This window comes from Trachurus trachurus (genome assembly GCF_905171665.1).
Source record: "Trachurus trachurus genome assembly, chromosome: 6".
NCBI classification, from domain to species: domain Eukaryota; kingdom Metazoa; phylum Chordata; class Actinopteri; order Carangiformes; family Carangidae; genus Trachurus; species Trachurus trachurus.
Window position 1 is genome coordinate 21775787 of NC_139897.1, and position 27149 is coordinate 21802935.

General features: G+C 39.1%; 1 protein-coding gene across 1 annotated transcript in view; it reads right to left on the minus strand.

Annotated features, from left to right (window-relative positions):
* Positions 1 to 789: 789 nt before the first annotated feature.
* LOC310987739 (protein NLRC5-like) overlaps positions 790 to 27149 on the minus strand; it is a 29179-nt gene continuing 2819 nt past the window's right edge. Inside the window, exons 4-54 of the mRNA XM_083974151.1 lie at positions 26640 to 26822; positions 26395 to 26549; positions 25284 to 25415; positions 24886 to 25201; positions 23529 to 23937; positions 23233 to 23386; positions 22502 to 22632; positions 20291 to 20522; positions 19946 to 20187; positions 18542 to 18625; positions 18088 to 18171; positions 17908 to 17991; positions 17737 to 17826; positions 17406 to 17456; positions 17283 to 17312; positions 16890 to 16973; positions 16640 to 16723; positions 16407 to 16496; positions 16032 to 16121; positions 15516 to 15599; positions 14534 to 14617; positions 14054 to 14143; positions 13853 to 13900; positions 13743 to 13772; positions 13385 to 13468; positions 13210 to 13293; positions 12820 to 12909; positions 12621 to 12680; positions 11149 to 11232; positions 10964 to 11047; positions 10495 to 10584; positions 10296 to 10361; positions 9775 to 9858; positions 9440 to 9523; positions 9206 to 9292; positions 9012 to 9071; positions 8612 to 8692; positions 8425 to 8502; positions 8248 to 8331; positions 7937 to 8011; positions 7660 to 7743; positions 6968 to 7051; positions 5937 to 6035; positions 5737 to 5820; positions 4493 to 4576; positions 4085 to 4168; positions 3899 to 3982; positions 3733 to 3810; positions 3409 to 3492; positions 3238 to 3321; positions 790 to 3154 (exon numbers count right to left, since the gene is read on the minus strand). Of these exons, the coding sequence (XP_083830277.1) occupies positions 3073 to 3154; positions 3238 to 3321; positions 3409 to 3492; positions 3733 to 3810; positions 3899 to 3982; positions 4085 to 4168; positions 4493 to 4576; positions 5737 to 5820; positions 5937 to 6035; positions 6968 to 7051; positions 7660 to 7743; positions 7937 to 8011; positions 8248 to 8331; positions 8425 to 8502; positions 8612 to 8692; positions 9012 to 9071; positions 9206 to 9292; positions 9440 to 9523; positions 9775 to 9858; positions 10296 to 10361; positions 10495 to 10584; positions 10964 to 11047; positions 11149 to 11232; positions 12621 to 12680; positions 12820 to 12909; positions 13210 to 13293; positions 13385 to 13468; positions 13743 to 13772; positions 13853 to 13900; positions 14054 to 14143; positions 14534 to 14617; positions 15516 to 15599; positions 16032 to 16121; positions 16407 to 16496; positions 16640 to 16723; positions 16890 to 16973; positions 17283 to 17312; positions 17406 to 17456; positions 17737 to 17826; positions 17908 to 17991; positions 18088 to 18171; positions 18542 to 18625; positions 19946 to 20187; positions 20291 to 20522; positions 22502 to 22632; positions 23233 to 23386; positions 23529 to 23937; positions 24886 to 25201; positions 25284 to 25415; positions 26395 to 26549; positions 26640 to 26822 (5267 nt within the window). The 3' untranslated portion in view covers positions 790 to 3072. The remainder of the gene's footprint in view (positions 3155 to 3237; positions 3322 to 3408; positions 3493 to 3732; positions 3811 to 3898; positions 3983 to 4084; positions 4169 to 4492; positions 4577 to 5736; positions 5821 to 5936; positions 6036 to 6967; positions 7052 to 7659; positions 7744 to 7936; positions 8012 to 8247; positions 8332 to 8424; positions 8503 to 8611; positions 8693 to 9011; positions 9072 to 9205; positions 9293 to 9439; positions 9524 to 9774; positions 9859 to 10295; positions 10362 to 10494; positions 10585 to 10963; positions 11048 to 11148; positions 11233 to 12620; positions 12681 to 12819; positions 12910 to 13209; positions 13294 to 13384; positions 13469 to 13742; positions 13773 to 13852; positions 13901 to 14053; positions 14144 to 14533; positions 14618 to 15515; positions 15600 to 16031; positions 16122 to 16406; positions 16497 to 16639; positions 16724 to 16889; positions 16974 to 17282; positions 17313 to 17405; positions 17457 to 17736; positions 17827 to 17907; positions 17992 to 18087; positions 18172 to 18541; positions 18626 to 19945; positions 20188 to 20290; positions 20523 to 22501; positions 22633 to 23232; positions 23387 to 23528; positions 23938 to 24885; positions 25202 to 25283; positions 25416 to 26394; positions 26550 to 26639; positions 26823 to 27149) is intronic.

The following is a 27149-nucleotide window of genomic DNA, read 5'->3' on the forward strand; positions in this document are numbered from 1 at the left end:
GTGTATATTGCCTGTTTGTTCTTTTTTGTATATATTATTTAAAATATAATGCATTTTTGAATATTTATTATTATATTTTTTTATGTGTGCGCTCTTGAATAACAATTTCCCATAGGGTTTTAAATAAATGTATTCTGATTGTTGGGTAAAACATGTAGTGACATTGGCACCCTCTTGTGGCTAGCCTATACATCTTCATCACTTCTCAGCCACTTTACCAGCTCTATAAAGAAACTTTTACTCAAGGACTGAACTTCCATCATAAATACTGAGGTACTTCTACTGTAATAAAGCATTCAAGTGTTTTTGCCATTTTACATATCTATACTTTTACCCCACTCAGTTCCTGTAGAGGAATATTTAAAGCCTCTTTAATTCATTACAGTTATGTAACAGCTACAAGTGTTAGATTAAAGTGTTGTTAGGCCTATAGTAAATGACCTTGTACAATATGTTGGCTACGACATTAATACAGTATGTTGGTTCCTTATATGTTAATTGTTCAGTCCTATCAATATATTTTATTATCAAATCATACTTAGGATATTTTTATTGAGGGCCATCTGTTACTGACAACAGCACGATTTCTCTCCTCTATACATACCAGTGTGATTGTGAACCAGTGTGCACAACAAAAAAGTCATGATGAATGTTTCAGTTTACACCTGGACTTCTACTGTGACAGGTCAATATGTCTGCTGTGAAAGGGGCACTTGTGTTTATTAATTTATTTCATTCAGACTCCATTTAACTATAGAACAACTGACCTTAATATTATACACTAAAATATAAACAATTCAATTAAACTTTGAAACATCAGGATATTTGTTGGTTGTGAACTTAAGTCTGTGGTTGTGAAGTCACACCACAATTTTGCACTACCTGTCTTAATCACAAGAGGGTGCAAAATGAACATAAATGAATGTGGTCACGTGATTGTATTCGATCAGGATTTACAACCGCAGCTGTCATATCATATGCTGCTGACAGACAAATAGCTTGTTATAAGATATCATAAATATTCAGTGTGTTACAAGACATGAAACTCAATATAGACTTTTTTATTATCTTTAGACATCTCAGTGCAAGTCGGTATCGATGGATGTCAGCAACACAGGTAGTTTTACCTATGAGAACTCAAAACCCAAGTTCAAACCTTAAAACAAAAACAGGTTTTTAACACATATGTTTCTTAAGGGGTTAATGTCATGCGCTATTTCATATCTCTGCATAGACTGGAGAACAACAGAGGAATGGAAAAGAAAATAAGGTGCTCTAGTTTCAAAACTCAAGTTTTTCACATCATAACAATATCAGCTCAATAAGAAGAAAGAAATATCAGAGGTGAGACCACATCTGTATGTTACAGAATATTTGGCATCCTCATCTACAATTTACTTAAGTAAAAATGTAAACTCAGTTTGCATTAAAACTTAATAAATAACTCAAAGTGATAATTTCCATAGTGACAGCAGAAATAAATACACAAACTGGATGGAGGCCACAACCTTAAATGATATAAGAGCAGGGAGCAGAGAGCGCCTCCCACTTCACTGAGTTCATGTATTATTGTGTTTTCACCCATGTGGCCCCCTATTGTAAACACAACTGCAGTGCAAAGTGACTCAGTCTATGTGAGTCTGCTTACAAATATTAGAGGAGGATTCCTTTACATCACGGCCTCTAGTTTCACAGCAGCACGGATCAGCTCCTGGTCAAAAACACTCAATTCATCACCTTAAAAAACAAGACAATAAAGAAGAAATGTTGAACAAAAAATTTCTGTGTGTGTGTACTAATATGCCTTTGGCAAAAATGCAAATTAGTAATAACTTATCAATTACATTACATTAGTAGGGACATTGTGTAGCTTCTCTAGTGGTCTATTTACGAAAATCAATTATTTCATTCAAAAATATGTGTTTCATTCATCAGTAATTACCCCCATCAACAAACTGTGTGTGTGTTCTGGTAAGCTTTGAATTTGCCGTTCATATCCATATACATAGAGCGGGTAAGCTCAGTGCTGGCTGCCATCTTTTACGTTCAGTGGCAGCGTGACCGTAGGAAACCACGGAAACTCACTGGAGACACCGGAGTGGTCGGTTCGGGGAGAAACGATCGAGGTGGCGTCTGTGAAAACCATCACCGCGGTGTTGTGTGAGGAAGGATGGAGGGTCACACTGATGCTGTCAGGCAGATGGCAGTCGAAAACAAACCGGATGTCATTTTAGTCGACGAGAGAAAGCCGGTAAAACGTGGGTCAAGTAAACAATTTGACATCACCATGACAACATATTGCTATATGTGTATTGTTTTGCTTCGTACTGACGGACCACTTGTTTACATAGAGGCTTGTTTATGCCGTTACGTGCAGCGGCTGTCGTCCGTCTCCCTGATTCCACGTAAATGCAGCATAAAGAATGCGATTGAGTTGCCTAACCGCACCGCTAGATGGGAGTAATTTCTACACAATGTCCCTTTAAAGTTGATCAACTTTTGGTGATTCTGTGTAGCCTACGTGACAACTTCTGATTTAATTGTTCACTGTGGCTATAGATACATTTCTGTTCCTGGTGGTGATGCAGTAGTTAAAGCTCAACTCTCAGGCGGTTACGCCACTCCGACGTCACGGTCAAGATACTAAGGGTTGAGGGTTGGGTGTTGAACCAACAAAAGCTGTAGTCTGACCGAGGTTGCCGCTGTGAAATGAGGCCAATAAGTGCTTCGCATACATTTTCTCAACAAACCATTCAACTGTACATTTATGCATCAACACTATGCGCCCCCAGAGCTGCTTTTAAGATTAAACATTCATGACATTTCAGATTAACGCCAACTCGTATATCTACATTGTGCTGCAATATACTACACAGTGGTCTTTCTCACTGTTCATACTGTTAGAGGCACAAGCTGCTGCCATTGTCAGACACACAGCTGATCACTGCGCATGTTTCCTGATTAATATCCTGTAGAGGAAACAACATTTGTTTGTTTTTTTGTGGCAAGAGCACCACAGTACCACAGTAGTAGTTACTTGGAAGAGCGTTACTTGTGAGAACCATTGCCACATTAGGTGGACGAGAAATTCAGTCTCTTGTCCTGCAGACTCAGCCTGTGGGCTTCGCTAGGAGACACTTTGTTCCTCCACAGCCTGAAAAACACAGCAGTGGAAAATTAGAAAATAATTGATAACTACCTAGTATGATATCAGCAGGTGTCTGAGAGACATTTTACCTGATGATCTGAAGAGCAGGGCATGACTGTAAGGCTCTAACCAGGGCCTCCACTCCACAAACACTCACATTGTTGGACTCCAGACTGGGAGCGATAAACACAAGGATGTGAATTTTTTTTTTAAATAGAAGAAAATATTTTCAAACTTGTCAATTGTTTTACTAAACTCACTCCATTCTGGTCATCCTTTGACAGGAAGGCAAAACTCGGGCCAGCTCCAGGGCCACCTCATCACCACAGTTATTCCATCCCAGACTAGAGAAAGAAGGTGAGAGTAAAGTTCACAGACAAGAACAATTTATTCAGTTTATATTTAATTGAAACTGTCACAACAGTCTTCACGTGGCTTTCGGTCTTGGACTTTTGCATGATTAAAGTTTTGAAATAAACAAGATGGATGTTTTGAAAATTTGAACTTCACAATCCAACCACACCTTCTATTATTATTTATATCACTGTAGCACCACTTTAGTGAGTTCATTGTATGTCTCTTACCCCACATCCTGTATGAGAGGACAGTGGGCCAGACTGGCAGCTACAGCACTCAGGTTTGACGTGCCAACAGAGGTCAGCCTGAAGAGAGAGAAACAGTCAGTGAAGCCGGTCATCCGTTAGTGTTGACATTCCCACAGCAACAGGAGGAGGAACTGGAGAGTCTTACTGAATCTTTGTGAGGTTCTTCATGCACATTATTGCTTTGGACAGACTCACTGAGCCCTCGTGTCCAATACTGTTCTCTGAAATACTGCAAAAGACATAACGACACATAAAGGACACAAACCTCAGGATCACACTGTTTAATGTCATAAATGTCAATGACAAACTTGAATGTGTGTGTGAGACTTACTCTAACACTGTGATGTGTGTCACTGATGTGAAGACGAGGGCCGTCCTGGCAGCAGTGAGATCACCAAGACAGTTGCTGCCCAGACTGGAGGAAAGAAAAAAACATCTTTACATTCTTTACTGGGAGAACTATGTAAATATAAGTATTGTAATCATGTCTGTTCTTCTCTTTAATCCCAATACATCTGACAAAAAAAAAAGCCAAAACAACCAAAAACCTTTGAGTGTTACAGAAAAAAAAAATGATTAAAAAAAAGATGCTCATGGCCATGGCATGGCCAAGTAGTGCTCATTTGAATTCATAAAGCAAAACACTGCACCTTATCAAGTGTTTTGTTTTCCAGTATAATATTTACATGAATGAGCTACATACATAAAAATTAAAAAATGTGATATTTAATGTCCTCACTAGAGCTCCTCCAGATGACTACAGGTGACCAAAGCCTCCAGTAGTTTGTCTCCTGATTGGTCGCTGATGAGGTTCTTTGAGAGTCTGGAAGGAAAAAGACACACAAACATTTGATATATAAATAGAAAAAGAAGTAGTTTGAAGTCTTTCTCTAAAAGATTCAGTGGTTGTGTATTCTTTGAGACGACCACTGGGTGGTGCTAACATCAGAAATGTCCGATTCTGCATATAACTTTAACAGGAGCCATGAAGCAATTTTCGAAAAAAAAAAAAAAAGTATACAGCTACAACATCTTGTAATGAGTGAACAAATGATTGAATGACCACAGCTTTGTGGCACCTTTTTATAAGAGCTTTTAAACTGTCAGTGTCACTCCTGGAGAGGAAGGACATGCTGCCAAATAGGAGCAGCTGCTGCCCATAAAGACGGTGCAGACTGTCCAATAAAAGAGCTGGTGGTATGTTGTGACTGTCACTACATACTGAGCAGAGGCCAAACTCATGATTTATAGACTTTAGTTTATTAGTTTAAAATAAAAATGTCAAAGCGTTAGATTATTTGACCAGTTAAAATGTGTAGTAAAAAATCAGTAGTAAAATGTGTGGAAGAGGACAGGGCCCATCAGGTATGATATACATGTACAGTTTATGCCCCTGTAATGTCAAAGGGTGATGTTGCCATGTCACTAACAAGGGGATATGTTGTTATCACATTGCACTGCAAATATGAAGGTACATGTTAATGACATCTATTAAATATAAAGTATTTTATATGTATATTCAAATTCTGATTATTAAAAAATGTCTATATGATTTTTTATGTAGTATAAAATGCTATTTTTCTTATTCATATCTCGTTCATTTTAAGCATGTGTCCCTAAAGTTGTCTCTAAAATATGAAAATATAATGACAAGCTTTGGGCTGGTAATATATTTATAGGATATTATACTGTATCTCTATAATATATGCATACAGATACATAAACAAACATACTGTATTTGTGGGGGCTGGACATAGACAGTATATTACTACATACCTTTTTAATTTAATTTTAATTTTTTAAACTAGGTTTCCTAAATAATTTGCATTTTGGCATTCATTTTAATTTAAGATCTTAGAAACTCTTCTTGCAAGCTTAAGAACAATAAAATGATGACCTGGAGGCTTGAAATACCACGGCTGACGTGTGTACTGTAGGTGTAGAAAATGAAGTGGAAAGATTTATGACATATGAGCGGTGTACCTGATCTTCCTGAGTCCGGTCCAGATAGGAAGCAGTCTGGTTAGCAGCTCCACTCCTCCGTCAGCCATCCTCCCGCCCTCCAGCCTGAAATCACAAGACATCCAACATGGCTGATTACAACTTTACTTCAATGACAGATTTTAAAGGGGTTTATCACATCTGTTTATGTGCCAGGTTTTCTGCATGTGTGAAACACTAACTCAATCTCCTCCATCCGTGTCAGTCCATCCATAGCAGAGAGCAGATCCAACACGCTGTTTGCTCCTGATGGTCCAACTGCAGTGTCACTTTTGTTTAACCTGGCACACACACAAGCCACATAAAATGAGTCAACTGGGCAGTAAGCCATTCAGTGAAACTGTTACCCTATACCTAATAGTAAGAGCGCAAAGATTAGTAGTGTTATACAAACCATCATGTCATCTGAGTCAGATTTATATCTATGCAAATATGATATGTATTCATGTACCGTACAGCTGCTGACATTTCATGTCTGTGTCCTGATCTTGGGAGATCGTAAGAGAGCTATACTTAACAGCTTAACACTATGAGTGGGCGGGGAGTGATATCTTTCCCCTGAGTGGGGGAGCGTGAGAGAGGGTGCAATTGTAGGATTAGACTCAATTTATTTATGATGAGTATCATGTGGAGTTGATGACATGTTGGAATGATGAGCTGCAGCAACAGTGGCTGCAACATGAGCGGTGAAGCTGCTGCTTTGGCAGGGACGCGAGTGGCGCTAAATAACGTCCGAATAAAACGTGTCAGTGTCACCGCAGCATTATCATTAACGACTAACTACTTGGAATAGCTCTACAGGCTTAAGTTTCGATATTAAATAAATTACAAGTACATGGCAAGTGGCTACAGGAGGTCGTATCTTACTTGGGACGCACTCAAAAATGAGCTTTCAAAGGTCAGCTATGAATACATGTTTGTAACCATAATTATCGCCCTCCGGTTGTAGGCATCTGTCAAATAGCTAGGGTGCATGAAATATGGTCACAACTTCTTGCTCTGCCAATGTTTTTGCACAACATTATGATGTCACAGTGAAGTTGAATTTTGACCTAGTTTAGTTCTAGTATATCTATTTGTGAGCTGTGGTCAAAAAATGTGTTGTGTGGTCAGTATGACATTTGGCAAAATAGAAATCAATTCATCTTTGGGTCCAATTTTTTTTTTTTCTTTGGTCTTCAGAGTTTTCATGTGAAATTAGACAGTTTCTCACCTGAGACAGCGAATCGAGTTGATTCTCCTCAGTGCTTGTGCCAGACACGCCGTGCCTTTTTCATCCAGGTGCACAGAGTCCAGACTTGGGGTGTACACACAAATTAACACAACACAGAGACACACAGAAACACACTCATAACTTCATGATACTTAAAGGGATAGTTCAACATTTGGGCAAATTGGCCCATTGCCATAATCCCTATAGTTTTAGGACTGGGGTTCATTATCTTTAATTGTCGGTGCAAGAACGGCGGAGCAGAGCCGCAAGCTGCTCAGAGCTACGCTACAGAGGCTCATGGGATTTCTTGGTTTCCCTCATCAAACTCATCAAATACACAATCCAACAACTCCAAAACGCTCTGGTGGACAAGTTGTGACCTGCACATTCACCACGCTATGAGATAATAATGGAACGTTACGAGACTGAGTTGTTTTTTGAGGCAAACCAAGAAATCCCATTAGCCTCTGTAGTGTAGCTCTGAGCAGCTCGCGGCTCTGCTCCGCCATTCTAAAAATAGCTTGCAAATAAACAACAAACAACGACAAATAAAGGTAACAAACCTACTCCTAAAACAATAGGGATTATGGCAATGGGCCAATTTGACCAAATGTTGAACTATCCCTATAAGAAGCCACTCTTTCTGTCCTTGTTTTTATAAATATGAACATGTGTGTGTTTGTGTGTCTTACCAAAGATCTTCCAGGTGAACACACTGTCCCAGAGCCTCCATGAGCTGCAGCCCTCCAGCCTCCGTCCATTGACAATGAGACAGACTAGAGGAGACAAGTCAGACGTTCATGCACTGTACGAAACAGCACCAGTAGTTTTAGTTTTATACCAAAAAACATGTGAACTGCACATGATGTCTCTTTTACACAGTGACTGTGCCTCATAGGTGCATTGATTAATTACAAAAAAGACCATATACAACACTTACATCATCTGTACTTCATGATAAATGCTTACTTGAGTGATCGCAAACGTGGAAACATCTGGGTCATAGTCTGAACTGCTTTGTCACTTATCACATGACCTGATAAACTGTGAGGAAGAGAGAAGAATTATTCGATTATCAGGAATTATTTCTGAACATACTTTCACATTTATAATTTCTAACTTATGTTTACAGGTGTAATCAGTAATATTTTCATCGGTTACCTTAAAGGATGCTGAGATTATTGTTTGTTGGTTTGTGCTTTTGTGCACTTTGTACAAAGGGAAAGGGCAATAAATGATCATGCTCTGGACAGGTAATAAAATGTGTTTGTGTTGCTCACTTGAGGCACTGAACAGGTGTCGACTGCAGCAAGACCTCAGAGAGCTTCTCAACCACAGTCAGACTTCTTTCTTTAGAGACAAAACTGTATAAGACGAACAGAGAGCAGATACTTGTCATACATGAACTTCATACCAACTGTCAGCCAGAGCGTGAGATACAACAAAAGCTCTCTTACCTGAGAGATATGAGTTTTGGCAACAAGGTTAAAACAATACAGAGAGACTCAACTATCTCCAGGCTGTTGTGGGAGAAACTGTGGACAATGACAACAAACATGACCTTTATATTATTGTTTCTCTCATAAATTATTAATATGCCATTATTGCTCATGGCTATTTAAACAGAAAATGGAGAGGACTCACTCCAACTCTGTGAGTGAAGGACACTGGAATATACTCTTCATAGGTGTGAGCTGGTGGCCCTCTAGTGCACTGTCCACAAAGCTGTGAGAAAGAGGAGAGGTGCAGGAGGGATTAACACCTTACTCCTTCCTGAACACGAACAACTGCCAAAAGACACAGTGTGTGCCGTTGTCTTTTTCCTGCTGTCATTAGCTGTGCAAACAAATAAATAGCATGTGGCTTTTTTCCATTCCTGAAAATAGTTTCCAGGGTTTTGCAGCCTAGATACAGGAGCCAACTTAATGTACAGTATACTATAACAGGGAATTAATTATCATGTTTATTTCTTTATGTTTTTAATTTTGTATAAATGTTAGTTAAAGGTTTATAATATTTTTTAATTATTTAACTGAATTATTACCTGACTGAGGTGAGTTCGGTTGACGTCATCAGAAACAGGTGTAGCGTGGTGTGGTGCACCCTGTAAAATCAACAACATACATTCAGTTAACCTGGATTTGGGAAGTCTACAGTGACTCTTAATGCTTGTAAAGAGTACAGCCTTGGTAAATGTGTGTGTGCATGAGTCTGCTTGTGTGTATTTGCATTTGTCACCTGATAGTTTGAATGTTCCTCCTGAGCTCAAAACAACGACTCACTAAACCAAGAGCTTTTTCAGCTCTGATCCAACTCTCCTCAATACTGAAAGGAAGACACAGGATTTTAAGATATTATTATATAAGATATGTTTATTATTATATAAGATATGTATTTCCAGATATGTGTTATTGTGAAACTGGTTTATCATTTCAGTTCAGAGCAAACAGGATCTACTCTTTGTCTTCTCACCTGACACTGCATCCTCTCTGACCAACCTTCAACACCTGCACAAAGTCTTCAATCCACTCTGACTGCAGTGAGTTGTTCCTGAACCTGTGGGTCAAACACAGAGTATTAAAGGGCTGATATGGAAAATAAAATAAACACAAGACAGCTAAATACAGTTGAAATGCACTACATCCAGATAAAGCCTTGTCTAAATCGAAGTCTCAGTTATAATCCTTATGTATAAGACTAAACTTTTATAAAACAAGTTCAAGAGCAGCACCAACGTCTACAATAAAAGGCAAAATATTAAGTAAGCAATTTACACAATATATAAAAAGACAAAAAAAAAAACTTACTCCAGTTTAGTCAGACTGGGACAGTCAGACACGATCTCTGCCAATCTGACCAGATGTTCTCGTTCCAGGTTACTCTGACTGACACTGGTGGAAGGAGCAGACAATGAGTAACTACACATATGAGTTTTTTTTTTAAATGTTTATACTGTCTGATAATAAATACAGTAAAACCTGAACATTGAGACTACATCACACTATAAAACACAGATAATTAAGAATCAAGTAAAATCAACAGTTCACAGCTGATCGTGCTGGTTCTGGTTATTGTTGGACACTGCAAGGCAAAAGTGTTTTAGCACAGCCCGTGTGCAAAATCCTGATATGTCGGATGTTTGTAAACTTCTAAAGGTTTTGTGGCTCTAGTTCAGTGTTTGGACAGGGATTACCAAACTGTTGTGCGTCATGTGAGGCAGAACTCCTGTGTTTTAAAGGCAGTGAATGCATAAACTGGATTGACCACCACTGTCACAACATCAAACTGTCGTCGGTCACACATCAGAGCAATATCAGTGAAGTCTTACCTCAGAGTTTTTGCACAGCCTCCGTACTGTCTGAACCAGATAACACATCTCTGCTCTGCTCCCAGACTACCACCAAACGTCACAAAGTTGAGTCAATGGACAAAGAAACAGACAGGGGGGGTGAATACTGTGTTCTTTTTTTGCATTGCTTTTTTTTTATGCTCCTCATCACTCATTTATTCCTACAGGTCAGACTCACCTGACCTCAACACCAGAGACTTTATCACAGGTACACAGAGTCCTGGCCACTTCCAGCAGCCCCTGCTGGGTCAGGCAGTTGTTGCTCAGACTGCAGATGAAGGCATGTTTAAAAATATTAAATGTCATGGCACTAGTTCACAAGACTACAACTACATACTGTGATAAATGTTTGTTGTTGTTGGCAACTGTTTTCTAAGTGGTCAAAAATAAATATAGCCGTTTTCAGGTTAATCTCTCTCTGAGAGAGACCACATCCTGTGAGGCTGAATGAAGTGGCCCAGCTGGTAGTGATGAGTGCTTTTTTGTGATATCAGAAAAGTCCTGACAGCTTGTTTTAGGGATCTGTCTCAAAATATATACAGACTAGATTTACTTTATAATCAAAAAAGACACAGACATGTCACTTAAATTACTATATGGAACCAATTTGGCAACTTAATACGGGAAACATCAGTATGTAATCTTACTTGACAAAGCTGTTGATTTTAAGCCTTGGTAGAGAATCCATGAGACACTTCACTCCTTCATCTTCCAGTTGACTATCTGTTAAACTGCAGTCAGAAGAAAGAGTTGCTTAATTTCCAGTCTGTAAGAAATCACTGGTTTGCACATGGATACAGTGCTAATATATAAGAGTGTGTGTGGCACGTACTCCAGTTCAGACAGTTGGGGTCCCTGCTGTAGGACCTCAACCAGTGTCTCCATGCTGTCGCTGTCCAACCTAAAATTTGTTAACCTAGAAAACAGACAGAAATTACATGAGGGCGTAAAAGTCATAGGAAGTTACAGCGAGTTGTTGAGTATTCACAACCTTCTTCTTTCTTAGGCTGAAATTGTCTTCCTTATTTGTCAGACAGCACACAGAGAAAACAACTCTCAGGGAACCTAATGTACTTCAGTCTGACTCTTCCTAATCAGATAATCAATTACAAGTTTTTCCCTAAGCCATTTACTGAGTGCAAAAAGAGAATGAATGGGAAAAAGGAAGCTAAAATAAAAGTTAAATGACACACATGGAGTTAAGAGAAATATGTTAAAAATATTATAATTCATAGCCAAGATTGATCAAAAAGATTTTAAGTTGAAAATGCCTGCTGATCAGGCCATATCTGTCATCAATTGCTCTTGCCTTGATAAAGATACACAAAATGGATAAATACATTAGTTTTAGTCACCTTTTGTAACATGATAGAAAGTGCACTTAAAGTTACACTTTGAAGCCTTGACTTGTTTCCTTTTTTCCCCTGTACAGTAAGTTGACATACGAGTTTAGTGAAAATGCCGATCTGTTGTTGATTGCTTATGTCTTGTTCAGGCTGGGTAGAGGAACATGTTGCTCACATGAAAAAAATCGTACATTTTCCCCCTTTACTGGAGAGTAACACACACATAAACTGCTACTTGTGGGTCATAAAACCTACATTTTTGTTTGTAACGCTCAATGCTGGTGTATTGTCTTTGTGACTGTCTTGCTACATGTCTGTTCAGTTCTGTTTTGTGCCTCTGCTTGTGTATTGTCTTCATGGTCGTTCTGCTGCATGTCTGTTTAGCTGTTTTATGCCACTGTTTTTTTTTAAATTTTTAACTTGTACTTTTTTTTCACAGCCCTCTCCCCCTCTCCCCTCAAGAAGCTTGTGCTTTTTGTCAGGCCATCATTGCAAATAAGAACCTGTTCTTAATGATTTTTCGCCTGGTTAAATAAAGGTTAAATAAAAAAAATAAAATAAAAATTGTTGATATTATGTGGGTTATTCAAAAAGACACTGCATACTCTTTCAACTTAGCTTAGACAAAAAAATAAACAAAAGACCCAAACCAGTTGGTAGCACGTCATTTTCCACAATAAAAATACAAGCAGGCAGGATGCTGTCGTGTGTTTCCTGTGAATTATAAATCGCTGCCAAGTTCCGCCACCGCATGCCAAGATCATTATCACTGTCAGAACGAACCAGGCAGGCACAAAGACTGAAAGAGCAACTAGACGACACTACTTGTACAACTAATCCGATTCTTGCAGAAGTGACAAACTCTGCAGGTCTGAAAAATAAAGGCGTGTGGAATGTGTCTTTGAATTAAATCAGTAAACAAGAGAACAAAACAAACTCTCAGTTATTGATCACAGACCTGCATCTGGCTTGTTCTGCTTTGACTCTGTCGAAATGGATGAAGCATTCACTCTGAGGCCTGAAGAAGAGGTCAAAGGAACAGTTATCAGATATATTACTATCTATGGCAGATATCCATTATTGTAAGAACCTATTTGTGATAATTGCCCCTTTGATTTTCAAATGTGGTACAGATGTAACACAGATCAATAATGTACCTGAGTTCCACTGACGTGACTCGCTGACTGGCGGTCAAACACCTGACCAAGCTCAGTGCCCCAGTTGTGGAAGAGATGCTGTTGCTGAGACTGGAAGAACAGAGGACAGGGTTTATGAAAACTCAATGAGAAAAGTATTTAAATGACTCATATAAGTGTCATGGTTGTATCTCCTCTTAGGGAGAAGCTGCCAGTGGATGATTAGAAAGAAAAAACCTTGTCTACTCAAAAGGCACAGCACTGACATCAATGAGGGAGCAATAGAGTGGTGGATGAGTTCAAACCTGACCATCAGTATTAACAACATTATTCATTAAATTTGATCTAAGCAAAAAAAAACTAGATATAACTACAGAAATTCAACCACAACGCCGCGTGTGCATGTCTTACTTGAGCCTCTGCAGTGACGCCATCTTCGGCAGGGCTTTGACAAAATTCTTGACACCTTCGTCTTTCAGTGAACTGTGAGACAAACTAACACAACATACAAGTATGTCAATTCCCATCGCTTTAATAATATCACAAAATAATAACATGTGGATAGATAATTGATTATTGAACGTACTCAAACTCCAAATGGGAGCAACACTGAGCCAATTTTCGACACAGCGAGGCGATACCAGATGGCAGGATGTTGCTGTTGTTTATCCTACAAAATAAAAGACAATAACTTTCCTAATGACATGTCAATCAAATCAATTCATTATCTGGTTGATAAATCACAACCATCACAACGTCCTACAACTATGATGAGCAACAACTTCCCATACTTGAGAGCCTAAAAGTGTGGATTTTTTTTCTTGAAAAATTACTATTTGTATGAACCACTCCTCAAAATAGTTGGAGAGTATCTAATGAATCTTTGCAGCTCTAGAGTTTGTGTTTTTAAGAATAAAGTCAGACAAATGTGTCTTTTTTTGTACCTGAACATCTTCAGCCTGTCTTTGACATCACTGAAAAACAAGATAAAGACAGAATAAGCTTTAATAACACAATGTAGACAGTGGTTTAATTATGAATGCATGTTTCCCACCTTCTGTCAGAGCAGAACTTCAGGATCAACTGTTTCCTCCCTCCATCACTGTAAAAACAACTATACACTGTCAGATCAACCAGCCTCCATATTAATGCCAATTTATTGTTAACAAGACCATCATCTCCACAATAAGTTTAGCTCTTTGTATACATGCCTGCTCTTGTTTTAAATTTAAATATGCAGGTGCAGAAACAGTACCTGATGTGGATTTCTGTCAAGTTGGGACAGGAGCACAAAGCACCAGCCAACATGACCGCTCCCTCCATGTTGACACCATTGTTTGTTGCACTAGAAAGAAACCACACACCAACACAATGAGCGAGCAGGACGAACATAATTTGCCGTCTCTGATGAGCTGCTGTATTTGCACAGAAGGTGGCCTCAAGGTAAACGCAGTACATAGAGTTGACAGCACTATCCAAACAAGGATCTGTTTGCAGAGAAAATGATAGTCCTGCTTCTACCAACTTAAAACGATCAGATCATCTCTGTGTGACAGCAGTTCTCTTGCTCTTTTAATTCATGTTGTTCTAACTGAGCTGCCATAGCACAAAATGATGCCATAAGGGTCACTCCCATGGAATATATACACATCTTACTTTTTCTTTCTCTTCTACTTTCTTTTCTTGTAATAACAAGGAAATGAAACCTTGTTATAATTTTGTTTGTGAGCCTTACTTGATTTCCTGAATTTGGCTAAATTGAGGCAGGACATCCAACAGCTTCCTCAGACCTTTGGTGCCTAAACAGTTGTTGGACAAACTGAAAGTAAAGAATATGGAGAAATAAACAAAACAAAATTGGAGAGCTGCAAAAACAAAGGATAAAATTAGACCAATCAGATGATGTAGAAAAATAAACATACAGCATAAATAACACTGAATTATAACCTGTCTGAATTAACCAGTGGGACACATGATTACACATGAACTAGAGGCCATTTGGTACTTTGCCTAATAGCATCTGGCAAGGGGACTACCAATGTAAACCAGCCCTGGCTGCAATTGGGTACAACCACATCCCTTCCTCCTTGTTAGAAAGGAATGCTGAACATTGTACACTGTCCTCCTGAATAATAAATACATTGAAACTGAAATTACAGCTAATCTAAGCCTATCAGTGTTTCAATGATCACTATAGTGGACTGAAATGTACACTGATCATCAGTACTCAGGGAAAATGACAAGCAAGCTAATGGTAAATGTGAGAATATGAAGAATTAAAAAGAGTGGCGTTCTCCGAGTCAAGCTGTCACTTCAAATTTAGACCACAGCAACACTACACAGCTCAACATGCTTCTGTTACACCTTGAAATATAATCAAGCATTAGCAGATAGAAACGGTGTAAACAGCATGAGCAGCATCTGCCAATACCATTGGCTATGGAACTGCCGTGTATTAGACACACATGCTGAGTAAAGATGAAACCTATTTAAGGGTCGTGATGGAATTTCACTGCGATGGCGGAAAGTTTGAGGGAGCTGCTGCTGATATGTACGCAACATGAGAGGTAAGGTGATACCCAGTTTCAAACCTCCGGATCACAACACAAGGTAGCAAATCCAGGTTTAGGAGCGGGGGGCACACACATGTGTCAGTCTTTCCATGCGTATACATGTACAGTATGATGTTTGATTGTATGTCTCGATGTGTGTCTTACTCTAGCACAGTGAGATCACAGGCGGTCCCCAAACTCCTCCACACTCTCCCCAGATCATCATGCAGCAGACCACAGCAGCTGAGACTGACACAGAGGCAACAGCTTCATGATTATGGTCATAATCATCATCATTAGTGATATAATGAGTAATCTTAGCGACACCATCGGCATCATTGCACATTCCACACGCCTTTAAAGTGCATGGTTGACTCATTGACTGTTTCATATTATATGTTTCAGCATCACACAACATCCTGCTGTTGCTCATGAAATCCCGTTCATTACTAAGAATTAATATTCATAATTGTATTTCTGGCGCCTTTTGCACAGTTATGTAAGTGCAATTTAACAGCTTTATGAGTGACTAAACACTTAATAATAAGACAGCACAGATGCAAAGACAAACAATTTGACACTAATGCATCTGAGAAATAATAATAATATGAATGAAACTGATATAATATAACTAATTACATATATTTATAGTTTTTAGTAAATAAATAACTTCATACATACTTGAGTGTTTTCGACATTTCATTGGCAGGGTTTTCTTTCCCTCCAGAGAACACTATAGACACTTGAACAGGATCTGGACTAGACTGTAGTCTAAAACAACAAAAGAAATCATGCAAATACATCACAATGACAAACACACTGTTTAAACTTTTAAATGAGTTATCTTTGATGTAACATTATATCATTTTCATTGCTTTACAATAAAGAAAATGCTGTAAAATACTGAAAAGTAGTTTTTAATTTTAAGGAAGACATAGGAGTTGTTGCAGAAATAAGGCGCTGTGACTGACATGAGTCATTCTGCAACTGTTATTCATGTGATCTTCCCGTATGTGCAGTTATAGGGCACAATGCACGTTATAATTGCGGTTGTACCTGATACGAAGCTCCACCGCAGAAGGACATTTTGGCAGCAGAGCCGTCAGCACCACCAAGCCCTCCACTGAAGAGCAGCTGTCATTTATGCTGAGTGAAGACGAGAACATCAATAAACCGCTGCGGTTCATTTACTTACGTATGTTGAACACAATTCTTGTACTCGACCCTCTGTTTGAAACAAACTCTACATCCAGAAAACATCCAGCTTAATATCACAAACCAAGTCTTACATTATCTTGTTGCTGACACTGAACTTTGGCAGAAACTCGGTCAGTGTCTTAAGAATTTCCACATCCCACTGGCCTCCAGACAAACTACAATGGGCACACACACACACACACACACACACACACACACACACACACACACACACACACACACAAAGGGCCTCATTTACATTTTATTTGCGTAAATATTCAATATGCATGGTAACAAGCTGAAGTGATTGACATGTGAAGTGGCATACTTAGGATTACTTACTCCAGGACAGAAATGACAGGGCAACTTGCCAATGTCTTTGCCACCTTTTGCATCTCAGGCTTGTTCCACTTCTGGTTCAACAGGCTGGTCAAAAACAACAACAACACCAAAAGATGAAGACTATCATAAATACAATACAAATTGATGCTTAAAATTGTAATTTGAGTCACCTTTCAAACAATCTGCACAGAAACTAAATTGAGTTAATCAAATTAAGTGCAGGTCTCATAGTAATTATACAGTAGTGTCAAGGTTACTGGAAAGGAAGAAAAAAAGTTAAGGTACACGCACTTCACTCACAATCTACCTTCAAAGAAAGAGCAAAGTTCATGTAGGAAATTGGCTATGCACATTAGTTTTGGAAATAGTTAACCTGATAGTTTTATGTCTTACCTGATGGTTGGTACAGAGTTTGGTTTATGGCTGTGAAAGGGGAATACATAAAAAGAAGTACATGTCAGTATTGTTGGTGTTTGTGTTATGGTTTTATTACTTTAATCTAATCATAAAACCAACCTGTTCATATCTGAGATTTGGGAGAAAGTTACTCTCACTTCTTTGATTGCACTGCAAAGGGACAAAAAAGAATCAGTGAAGTGTATAACAAGTTGTATGCTTACAGGTCTATAATTACTCAAAATGAAAATTGGCTGCAAAGATGTCAGTACCAAACCAAAAGAGGGAAGTGCAATTGCAAGTGCAATATCAGTATACTGCAGTCAACTGTGAGATATCGAAACTGTGTTCAACTGTTGAGCCTGTGTGGATACCATACATGGCCTCTGTGATGTATCATGCAAAATATAATAACACCTGTAGCTGCAGCTGTGTGTGTGTGTTAACATACTCTGCATGAATATGTTGGATGTTCAAACACGAAGACATTTTCTTGATGAGGTAGTCCACTGCTTTCAGAGAGCTGTTGTTTCGACTCAACCTGTAATTTTGGGCAGACACACATATTCTTATTCTTAATCTTTAGATGCTCTGTTGAAGTAATTTAAATGTTTCAACTTACATTACAGAAACCAGTTTGGGTAGTTTGGCAAAAATATCAGCGATTAGTTTGATCCCCTCGTCTTTCAGATTGTTGTCACTTAGACTGCAACACAAAGACACAACAACAAGACCCGCATCAGAGGACATGTTTAAACCTGTTAATGGCCTTGATGATGTACATGAAAGACTTAAAATATACTTGATGTCAGTGATGTCAGGACATTTTTCTAGAGCAGAGGCCAAACTCGCTGTTCCTGTGGCAGTCAGACTGGCACCACAAAACCTTAAAAAACAAAACAAGACAAAAAACACAGACAATCAGCCAATCACAGCAATAATAGCCAGGTTTAAAAAATTTCAAGCCTGCAATGAACTACAAAAGTGAAATGGTGAAAAAAAAAAAAAAAACCTAATAAAAATATTAGATTAAAACAATAATAACAACTAAGTTTGCATAGGACACTTTGTGCATTGTTCCAGTCAATGCAAGATGCTTCAGTGAGGTAAAACAGGGAGATGAATGAATGTTGTGCGTCAGTTAATCTAAACAAATATCAATTAGAAACACTTAAAATGGCTATTTACTATTAAATAAATACTTTCTAAGTTTATGATATTCTACTGTAGGACAAAATGGAAAAAAAAAATCTTACTCCAGTTTTCTCAGGGTTGTGAATTTAGGCAAAATAGAGGACAGCTTCTCAGCAAACTTGTCCCCATACTTGCGGCTGCGAAAACTGAAGGCACAAATACAAAAAATTAGTTTTAAAACTGCCTTATAACTAATGCTTTTGTATGTATGTACATAGATTAACATATACGGTGACATAATATATGCATACAATATGGAATAAGCACTGTATATGAAGATGGGAACTCTGTGATACTGACACAGAGAACTATGGCGAAAGACCTTTGCCTATTAGATGATGCATCACAGCTTTGCATATTACTTCTAATTTGCCTGAGGTCTACTTTGCAGAGCTGCCTAGTGAGCACACGTGCAGAGTTATGGACCTAAACCTGACTCCTTTCTTACTTTCCCCATCAACAACCCAACTGATATTAAGAGAAATAAAAGACCCTTCTCAACTTTAACCAAGTCAGAGACACCAGGCAATTTGGAGTAAACAACTAAAACCATTCTCCTTGTTGATTTATTGTTACCTTAGGAAAACTGACACCAAAAGGACTGTGATTATCTTTTCAGTGTGAATCCTGAGCTCTCCATCTTCCTATTCTCTAACCTGCAGGAAGTTTCTATGTAATTAATCTCAATCTTATAAAATGTCCAAACTTTACCATAGAGATTTCAAACAAGATGAAATTCAGAAAGTCTTTATTAATACCACTATAATCAAAAGACTGCAGTTTGACTGACATATCTATCCCCAGTTTTAGGAAACATTGATTATAGTTTGATGTGTAATGTGATCCCTGTCATTAGTACCATTAGATTTATACATGGTGGAAGATGGATGTGTCAGTTTTATCGGTAACTCAAGATTGAACAGAGAAGGGCTGGCCCCCTGCAGCATGTACCGGTCCCCAGGGAATGACCTTGTCACTTCACATGCAGGAAACTCTGAAGCAGTTAAAACAGTCACCGACCGAGTCAGCTGCACAATATCAAAAGGCAAAGCAGCAGATTTATACGGTTCTCCAAAGGCCCAAAAGCTAAACCCAGATTCTGACAGCTCAACACAATCAACTTTACCGTTCCCATGTGTTACAACTGCAGGTTCCAATTGCCCATTTTAGTGAACCCCGCCTCTGGTCGTAAAAATAGCTTTCGGCCTCACATTCCTTGGGTACTTTGCATTTTAGCATCCAACTGTCTATTTTGACACTTATCACATAATTTATTTTTGGTATATTATCATTTGCTCCAATGGAGAGAAGACGCTGAAAACCATGCTAAATATAAAATCAAGCTTCTGAAGTCAGTTGGAAAATAACATGTTTTTCATTTTAAAAACAACTGTTTGTTTTACTGTTGTATTGACGCTACAGTGTATGTACCACTTTGCTTGTGTTATTGTTGTGTGTCTACCTACCTGAGGTAATGAATGTACTGACACCTCAGCAGGACATCTAAACACTCCAGCTCCATTGAACATGCTCCAAAGTCCAATCCGATGCCACTATCACCTACTGAATTAGCTACAAAAGCTAGAGCTTCGATATCATTAGGCAATAGCCAGATGTTGCGCAGCTCCAGGGTCGGTCTCGTACCCACAAACTCCTTAGCCAGTTGGTGGTCTTGGCTCTCCTGGACACAGTAACAAAGCTCCAGGATCTGGATATAATTAGGAAGGATCAGTAAAACAAAGCACAGCATGACATTTTGCCTGCTAATTCACAAATTAGTTCACATCATGTGTTACTTCTGTTTAATCTACCTTGGGTCCAGTCAGAGTGTTGCTGTGGCAAAGGGTGTTCAGCAGTTTGAGAACAAGGGCTTGTCGTTTCTGGACCCAAATTTGGACTCCTGGTCCGCCAGACGCCCTGGCTAATTGAACCAGGGCTGCAGTGCAGTGTTGGGAGGCCAGACCACACAGATACAGGTGCAGGGAGTCAGTGAAGACTGACCTCTGGTCTGACTTGGTTGTCCAACGTGTTTTCAGATTGAATCTGTGAGAAGAAGAAGAAGTGGAAGACAATTTTACACTAAAATCTGAATAATTTTGATTGTTGTTGTTTGGTTTGAAAGTTTGTTTGAGTGTTGTAAAATGATCGATGTTGGTCTGCTATTGAGATTTGTACTTTTCCACCTTATGAACGAGTCAACTACAGCAAGTGGCTTACTTCACAATTAGAATTGCACTACAACCTAACCTAGTGTGAATTCCAATTTTTCCAGGTCAAAGGCATCTCTAGCCAATTGAATCAAGTCAAGTTGACTTGATTCAATTGGCTAGAGATACAATTACTTTGATACAGTTTCATAATAGCCATAGGCATCAGTATAAATAACATTCTTTTAACAGTAGAAGACACAAGACCTTGAGTTAATATTGCCATACATAGGCAGGCTTTTCTTGAATGACAGAGTACACCTTGTGCTGTGTCACAATCACGTCTCAAATTCAGTGCACCCTCAACTCTGCTGACCCCTGACCCACCACTGCTGTGATTGGACCATCTGCCCAGTGCCTGTTTTGGTTTATTTTTGACCTCCTTTTAGGGAGGAGGGACAGAACAGTTGTGTAGGCTGCTCAACTTACACATCTCATTTTACTTCCACAGCCAAGTTATTCCTGGCGTACGGTCAGCCTACAGCTGGTCAAATCCTGTAGCATGCCTTTGCTTGTGTCAGTAACCAGTCAATTTGCAAATACAGCTGTACACCAATGACGGATGTGCAATTTTGAAATTTAATTTTGCTATCAACTCTGAACATGGCTCTTGCTTGAATAGTATTGTGATTATCCATTTGTTATTTATCAGATTGTTTATCAGATTTAAGTTACGAGGTTCTATTTTGGTGGCAGTGGAACAACAGGTGCAAGCAACACAACAACAGGTTGGTTTTAATTTTGCATTGCTGGGAAGGAACCTGTTTTTAGTGGAACATTTGCATGTCTGGAGGTGAACACTGTCTCCATTCGGTGAGTGAGGCTTGTGTGCATTACATTACATCTACGACTGGAACTGTGTCCAACAATGAGTACATAGTGCAAATGTATAAAAGTATAAACAGATCTCATTGAAGAGAGGCAGCAGTTTGGTGTTAATGAAATTTGAGTCACGTGTTGCACTGTCAATACAAAAGTACAAGTTTGATACAAAAGCAAATGCGCTGCACTGCAATTAAATAATAACATTTTATCATAACTGTAATAAACTTTAACTGATTAAACACGCAACAACATCACAGGACACTAAAATAGAGCCCACCCCTTGATGTGACAGCCTGGACGTCACCACAGCACGTACTGTACACACCCCCTGAAACAATAACAACCACCTGTTTGCTCATGCCACAAACGCTTCCTTTAATATCCTCAATCAGTTTTGGGGAGGGGGTTAGAAGAGGTCAGCAGCAGTGACAGGAAGCAAGGCGCTCATTACAATAGCCACGAGTGAGGCCGTTAAATCTCTTATAAATTGTCATCTTTCCACCACTGGCAGCTGGTCTCTATTAATTACCTCTAAATGCTTTACATTCCCCATTCCACTTTGTTCTTTATGGAAGCTGCTCATCAACAACTCAGCAACTTCCATGAATGAATGACTTGCCGACTCACCTGCTGACTGAGAAACTATTTGTTTATTTATTTATGGCTTTACGGTTTTCCTGTTTGTGGAAGTTTTTTTTCTGCCTTAACTAAAATTAAAGTCTAAAAAAACTTTGTCATTGCAGTATCTTTAAAAATCAAATGTTTTTGTTTTGTTCTTTGTGGGGCTTTAGTAGATGTTCAATGTGTAGCAGATCGTTAACTTGACTTATTACCCTAAAATGCCAGGAGAGAGACCTGGCTTATCAAGTCAAACTGTCACAATCTTCATTTACAGTGACCACCTCACTGATCAACAGTAGAAGACTTTTGTGGTCTAAAATAAAATATAGCAATGTTCCTTTCCAGACCTCTGTGACGTTATTTCCTCACCTCTTCTTGAGTTGCGTGTCACTCACATCACTACTCGTCATGATTCTGATTGCAGCCAAAAATTCCTGTATGGTCAGATGAATGAAACAGTAGGCGCTGACAAGCTTCCCGTCCTCAAGTCTCAGCTCCACCTTCCAAACACAAGGATAAACATATCATTAATAATGGCATGCTGTGCACTCTCTCTCTCACACACACACGCACGCACACACACACACACACTGACAATGGACCCCACTGCAACAGTTGGCCTGGCTAAAAACAACATGTGCGTTTATTACATTTGCAAGTGGGATCAAATCACTGGTATCACCTAAGGCATGTACAGATACATTTTACTGCTGGGTGTGAACTGATGTACTTAGAGCTGTCTACATGTGATTAGATCACAAGGACACATGTTAAAACAGGGCCAGATTAAAAGTCTTTAGCAAGAGTAACAATATATGTCAACAGGCTTTGATTGAGGTTGTTTATGTTACAACATACTGTAGGGCAATTACTCCAGATACAGTACAGCAGGATTTCTCCAAAGAAGTTAATACAGTTGTACTTTACTATTTGGTCCAAAATACAAAAGCATTTCTAATGCTCTTGCCTAAGTTTAGTCATTGAATTTTAATATGAGGGAAACAAAGATTAATTTTATTGTTTCAATGCCTTTAATCTCAGAACAGACCCCGCACACCAAAAAAAAAAACATGAAGATATGATTTCCATCCATGTCTGACCTGTGAGAAGAGCCTTGTCCTGAGGGCAAACTGCAGAACATCCTGATGTATGGCTTCTTCCAAGAAGATGATCCTGCTTTCATCTAAACCTCTCCAGGCCAGTTGACTTAGTTCACATATCTCAGATCGATAGTGACTCAGCCGACGAACCATGCTGCACAGTGAAACAGAAAACTGATTTAACTTAGAAATAAATCAGAATGTAACCAACTCATTTACTATTTGCATTATTAGACAATTAATACACAGTGTAATATTACATTATTAATGAAATCAGTTCTCTAATTGTCCTATACCTTTGTGCAGATTGTGTGTTTTTTGTCTTGTCTGATCTTCCTCCTTTACTAGGCTCATTGCTCAGAAATGCATCGAGAAAAGTGAGGTAGACCTGGGTAAGAGTGGGGGGTATCTGGATGGGTGCGGGATGTAGCTGGGCTCCGTCATTTATCCGGTCAGTCGTTATGTCTTCACCTCCATCTATTCTTCCTTTCGTGTCATTTTCTGTGGTTTTCCTTTGCGTTTCACTTCCCTCTTCTTCCCTGATTTGGACTTTTGTTTCTCTCTCTTCACTTTCGATTAGAAGATGCTTTAGACAGATGCAGCAGATGTTGCACAGGGCAGGAAGGCATGACATGGCATGGAGGTGTCGGCTGGAAAGAAGGAGATCCACCGCCTGTGCCCCGAGATCTTTGTTTGCCGAGTCACCTTTTGAGAAAAAAATACACAGTGAATTGGTTTAAGCCCAAAACAACACAAAGTAGACCCACACAAATGTTTAAATCTTTCTATGCCTTTTTGGATGTGTGTTTTTTTTCTTTATTAAATAGAAAAAGTGGAGGGAGACTGGAAATACTGGAGAGAGACATGCATTATGTAAAATACCAGCCACCTGGTAATCATACCAACTATACTGCCAATAAAGTACCAACTAGATTTGTAGAACATTATGATGTCATAGGAGTTTCCCTTTGACCTTTTGGATGTTTCATCATTTCATCATTTTAACCCATTTTGTATCAATAACTCAAACAGTGACTTGAATTATGGCCAAACCTTTGGTGGCCAAGATCTAATCAGTTTATCTTTGAGTCCAAGTGGTTTGCCTCAAATTTGAAGTGATTCCCTCAACATGTTCCTCAGATCAAGAATGGGCATGAAAACGTTACAGTAACGCCCAGCAGACACAGACAGAGAGAAAACATGTCTGTCCATTAGTTGGCAGTTGGCATGTGGCTGTTGGGCAAGAGTGAGGCAGCCTGTGTGTGTGAGATTGCTGCATTTGTGTTATCTCCACTGGACAGACTGTTTAGTAAATGATGCTCTTCAGTCACATAGACTGAAAAAATTCTGCTCTACACAAGCCAATCAAAACCTTTGATAGATAGATAGATAGATAGATAGATAGATAGATAGATAGATAGATAGATAGATAGATAGATAGATAGATAGATAGATAGATAGATAGATAGATAGATAGATAGATAGATAGATAGATAGATAGATAGATAGATAGATAGATAGAAGCTTTATTGTCACTGTAAAAGAATACAACGAAATTGCCAGTGGCCTCGGTGTCAACAAATGTAAACAAATATATAAAGATATTGCAAAAAAAAAATGAATTCAGAAAAATAAAAGTATGCAAGCTTTTACCTTTTAATCCAAAGAAGTTTAGCACATACTCCTTTATTTGGTGGTGGTCCCACCCCAGCAGTTGCCCTACTTTGTCTGATACGCCCTCCAAATTCATGACATCACGCAGACGACAAGTGACCAGCACAGTGCATCCTGGAAGCAGCTGACGATTCAGTAACCCTGAGATGAGGTCTGCAATGGGCAGAGGTTTTTCTGGGTCCAACAGTCCTTTCTGTGGTTCTTGTCTGGTGACTTCGCAGTAAAACTCATCATATCCATCCAGCACCCAACAGCTTTGCTCTGGATTAGAAAGGAGGTAATCCAAGATGGCCCTCTGTCCAAACAAAAAAAAAAAAGTGGAATGTTTGAACAGTGAAAGCATGTACGAGTTCACCTGTTTTATTACCCTGGCATACCTTTTCAATGTCACCCCCCTTTGGAGGGAGGTAGAGTTGGAATAGCAGCTCAGACAGGGAGAGAGGGCCAGACAGTAGATTGAGTTGACGAAACTCCAGCAAGACAAACAGATAGGATGATGGGATGGGGCCCTGGTTGATAAGAAGGGAATTGAAATCAGTGGCAAGACAGAAGGTACAGACAAAAACCCTGGAGTAAAACCCTGACCCTGATCCAACACAAAAAAAATTCTCATTCTGCATGCTGACCTAGTATTGATACTGATAGCTCTGCTTTTGGAAAATATGGCCTGTATTACAGTCTCCCTTTAATGGTCTCCTGGGGTGTTTTGTGTATTGTCCCACATGTGCTTTTAAGTTAAGACAGTAACTGGACACGATTTGGTCACATCCCTTTGTTTCATTTCAGTAAAAACATGGACTTGATGATCTCACATTCTTTGATGGAGACATCTAACCACTAAAAAGAAGAAGCAGGTGGGGCGTGGTGGTTTGCATAGATTCTTGCCGGGTTTTTTGCTTTCATAATGATGTGTGCACAATGGATGAGCCACATTGTTTACAACACCAACAATCGAAAGCAGCCATGTTTACTGCAATTTGCCATTGTGGTTGAATGAATTACTTTTATTAATTGACTCATTTCCTCCTGCTTGCAGCCTGCACTCACATCTCAAGTTGTGTCTGAATCTGGCCTCTGTCTTTGCTCTCCCTCTCCACCAGTCTCTTCCTTCTTTTCTTCTTCTTTCTTACAATAATCATCAATAAACTGCTTAATCTTTACAACATAGCAATAGCTAAATTGTTTGTTTTGAACATTTCATGATGATGAAAGTGTGTCTAATGACATACTGAAACCCGCCTTCATCCTAAACATGACCACAACATAGTGTGGAGTTACACCAACTCCAGTTTTTTTTTAGAGAGGCGGTGCACCTGAGTAATGCTAGAGGGGGTGTGCATCATTAACATTTGCTGATGTTTGTCATTTTCAGACTTTTAATCTTGCAGAGTCAGGTTTTTTTCACATGTGCATTGACACTGCCCATTACCTAAACCAACACATTTACCTTAAACATTTAATGAGTAATAAAAAAGTATGTCAACTTACAAGACCTTGTGCCCACTGCTGTCCTAAACAAGACATCAGCAGAGTTTTTCCTGACCCGGGCTGCCCAACAACAGCTGTCACCTTCCCTGCACATCCTTGGAGGAAGGTCTCCAGTGTCACTTTAGACTCCAAAGACCCAAAGTCCCCATCAGGCTCTAAATTTGAAAAAAAAAATCATGTTAGTGCACAACATACTTTAATAACACCTTTTTGTGTATATAATAAGATGAAGAAGTCAGTCTGACCTGGTGTCCTGCTCCCTCTGTCTGGGCCAGGGGTTTGATCAGGTCTGTCTCTTCCTCTGTTCGCCGTCCTTAGGCTGACCCACACATTGTCCAACTGGACCTCCTTCACCAGACCTTCACTCAGATGCTGCCACCTCTTTTTCAGCAGGCTCGTCACTGCAGCAATGTAGTGCTCCCAGTAGTCTGCAACAAGAACAAGTCATAGAACAAGAAACTGTATTATTTTGTTTGGACATGTCCCTCTGTGCATCTGAAAAGTAAATTGCTTCATGAAATTCAAAACATTTCCACGTATGTAAACCTAATCCAGCCACCGGTCAAAAACTCTAAATCATGTGCAGGGCATACAGAGGAAATGAGTAAGTTCTTCTCAAGTAACCTAGCTTTGGTTCTCACACTGGGTTAGCCCTGGTAATGTAATACCCAGTAAGAGAAACATAGTTAACATTCCCAGTTTACGCTCATGGTTAACACATTACTGTGGAATGAAAACATCTTATCTTTCCTACT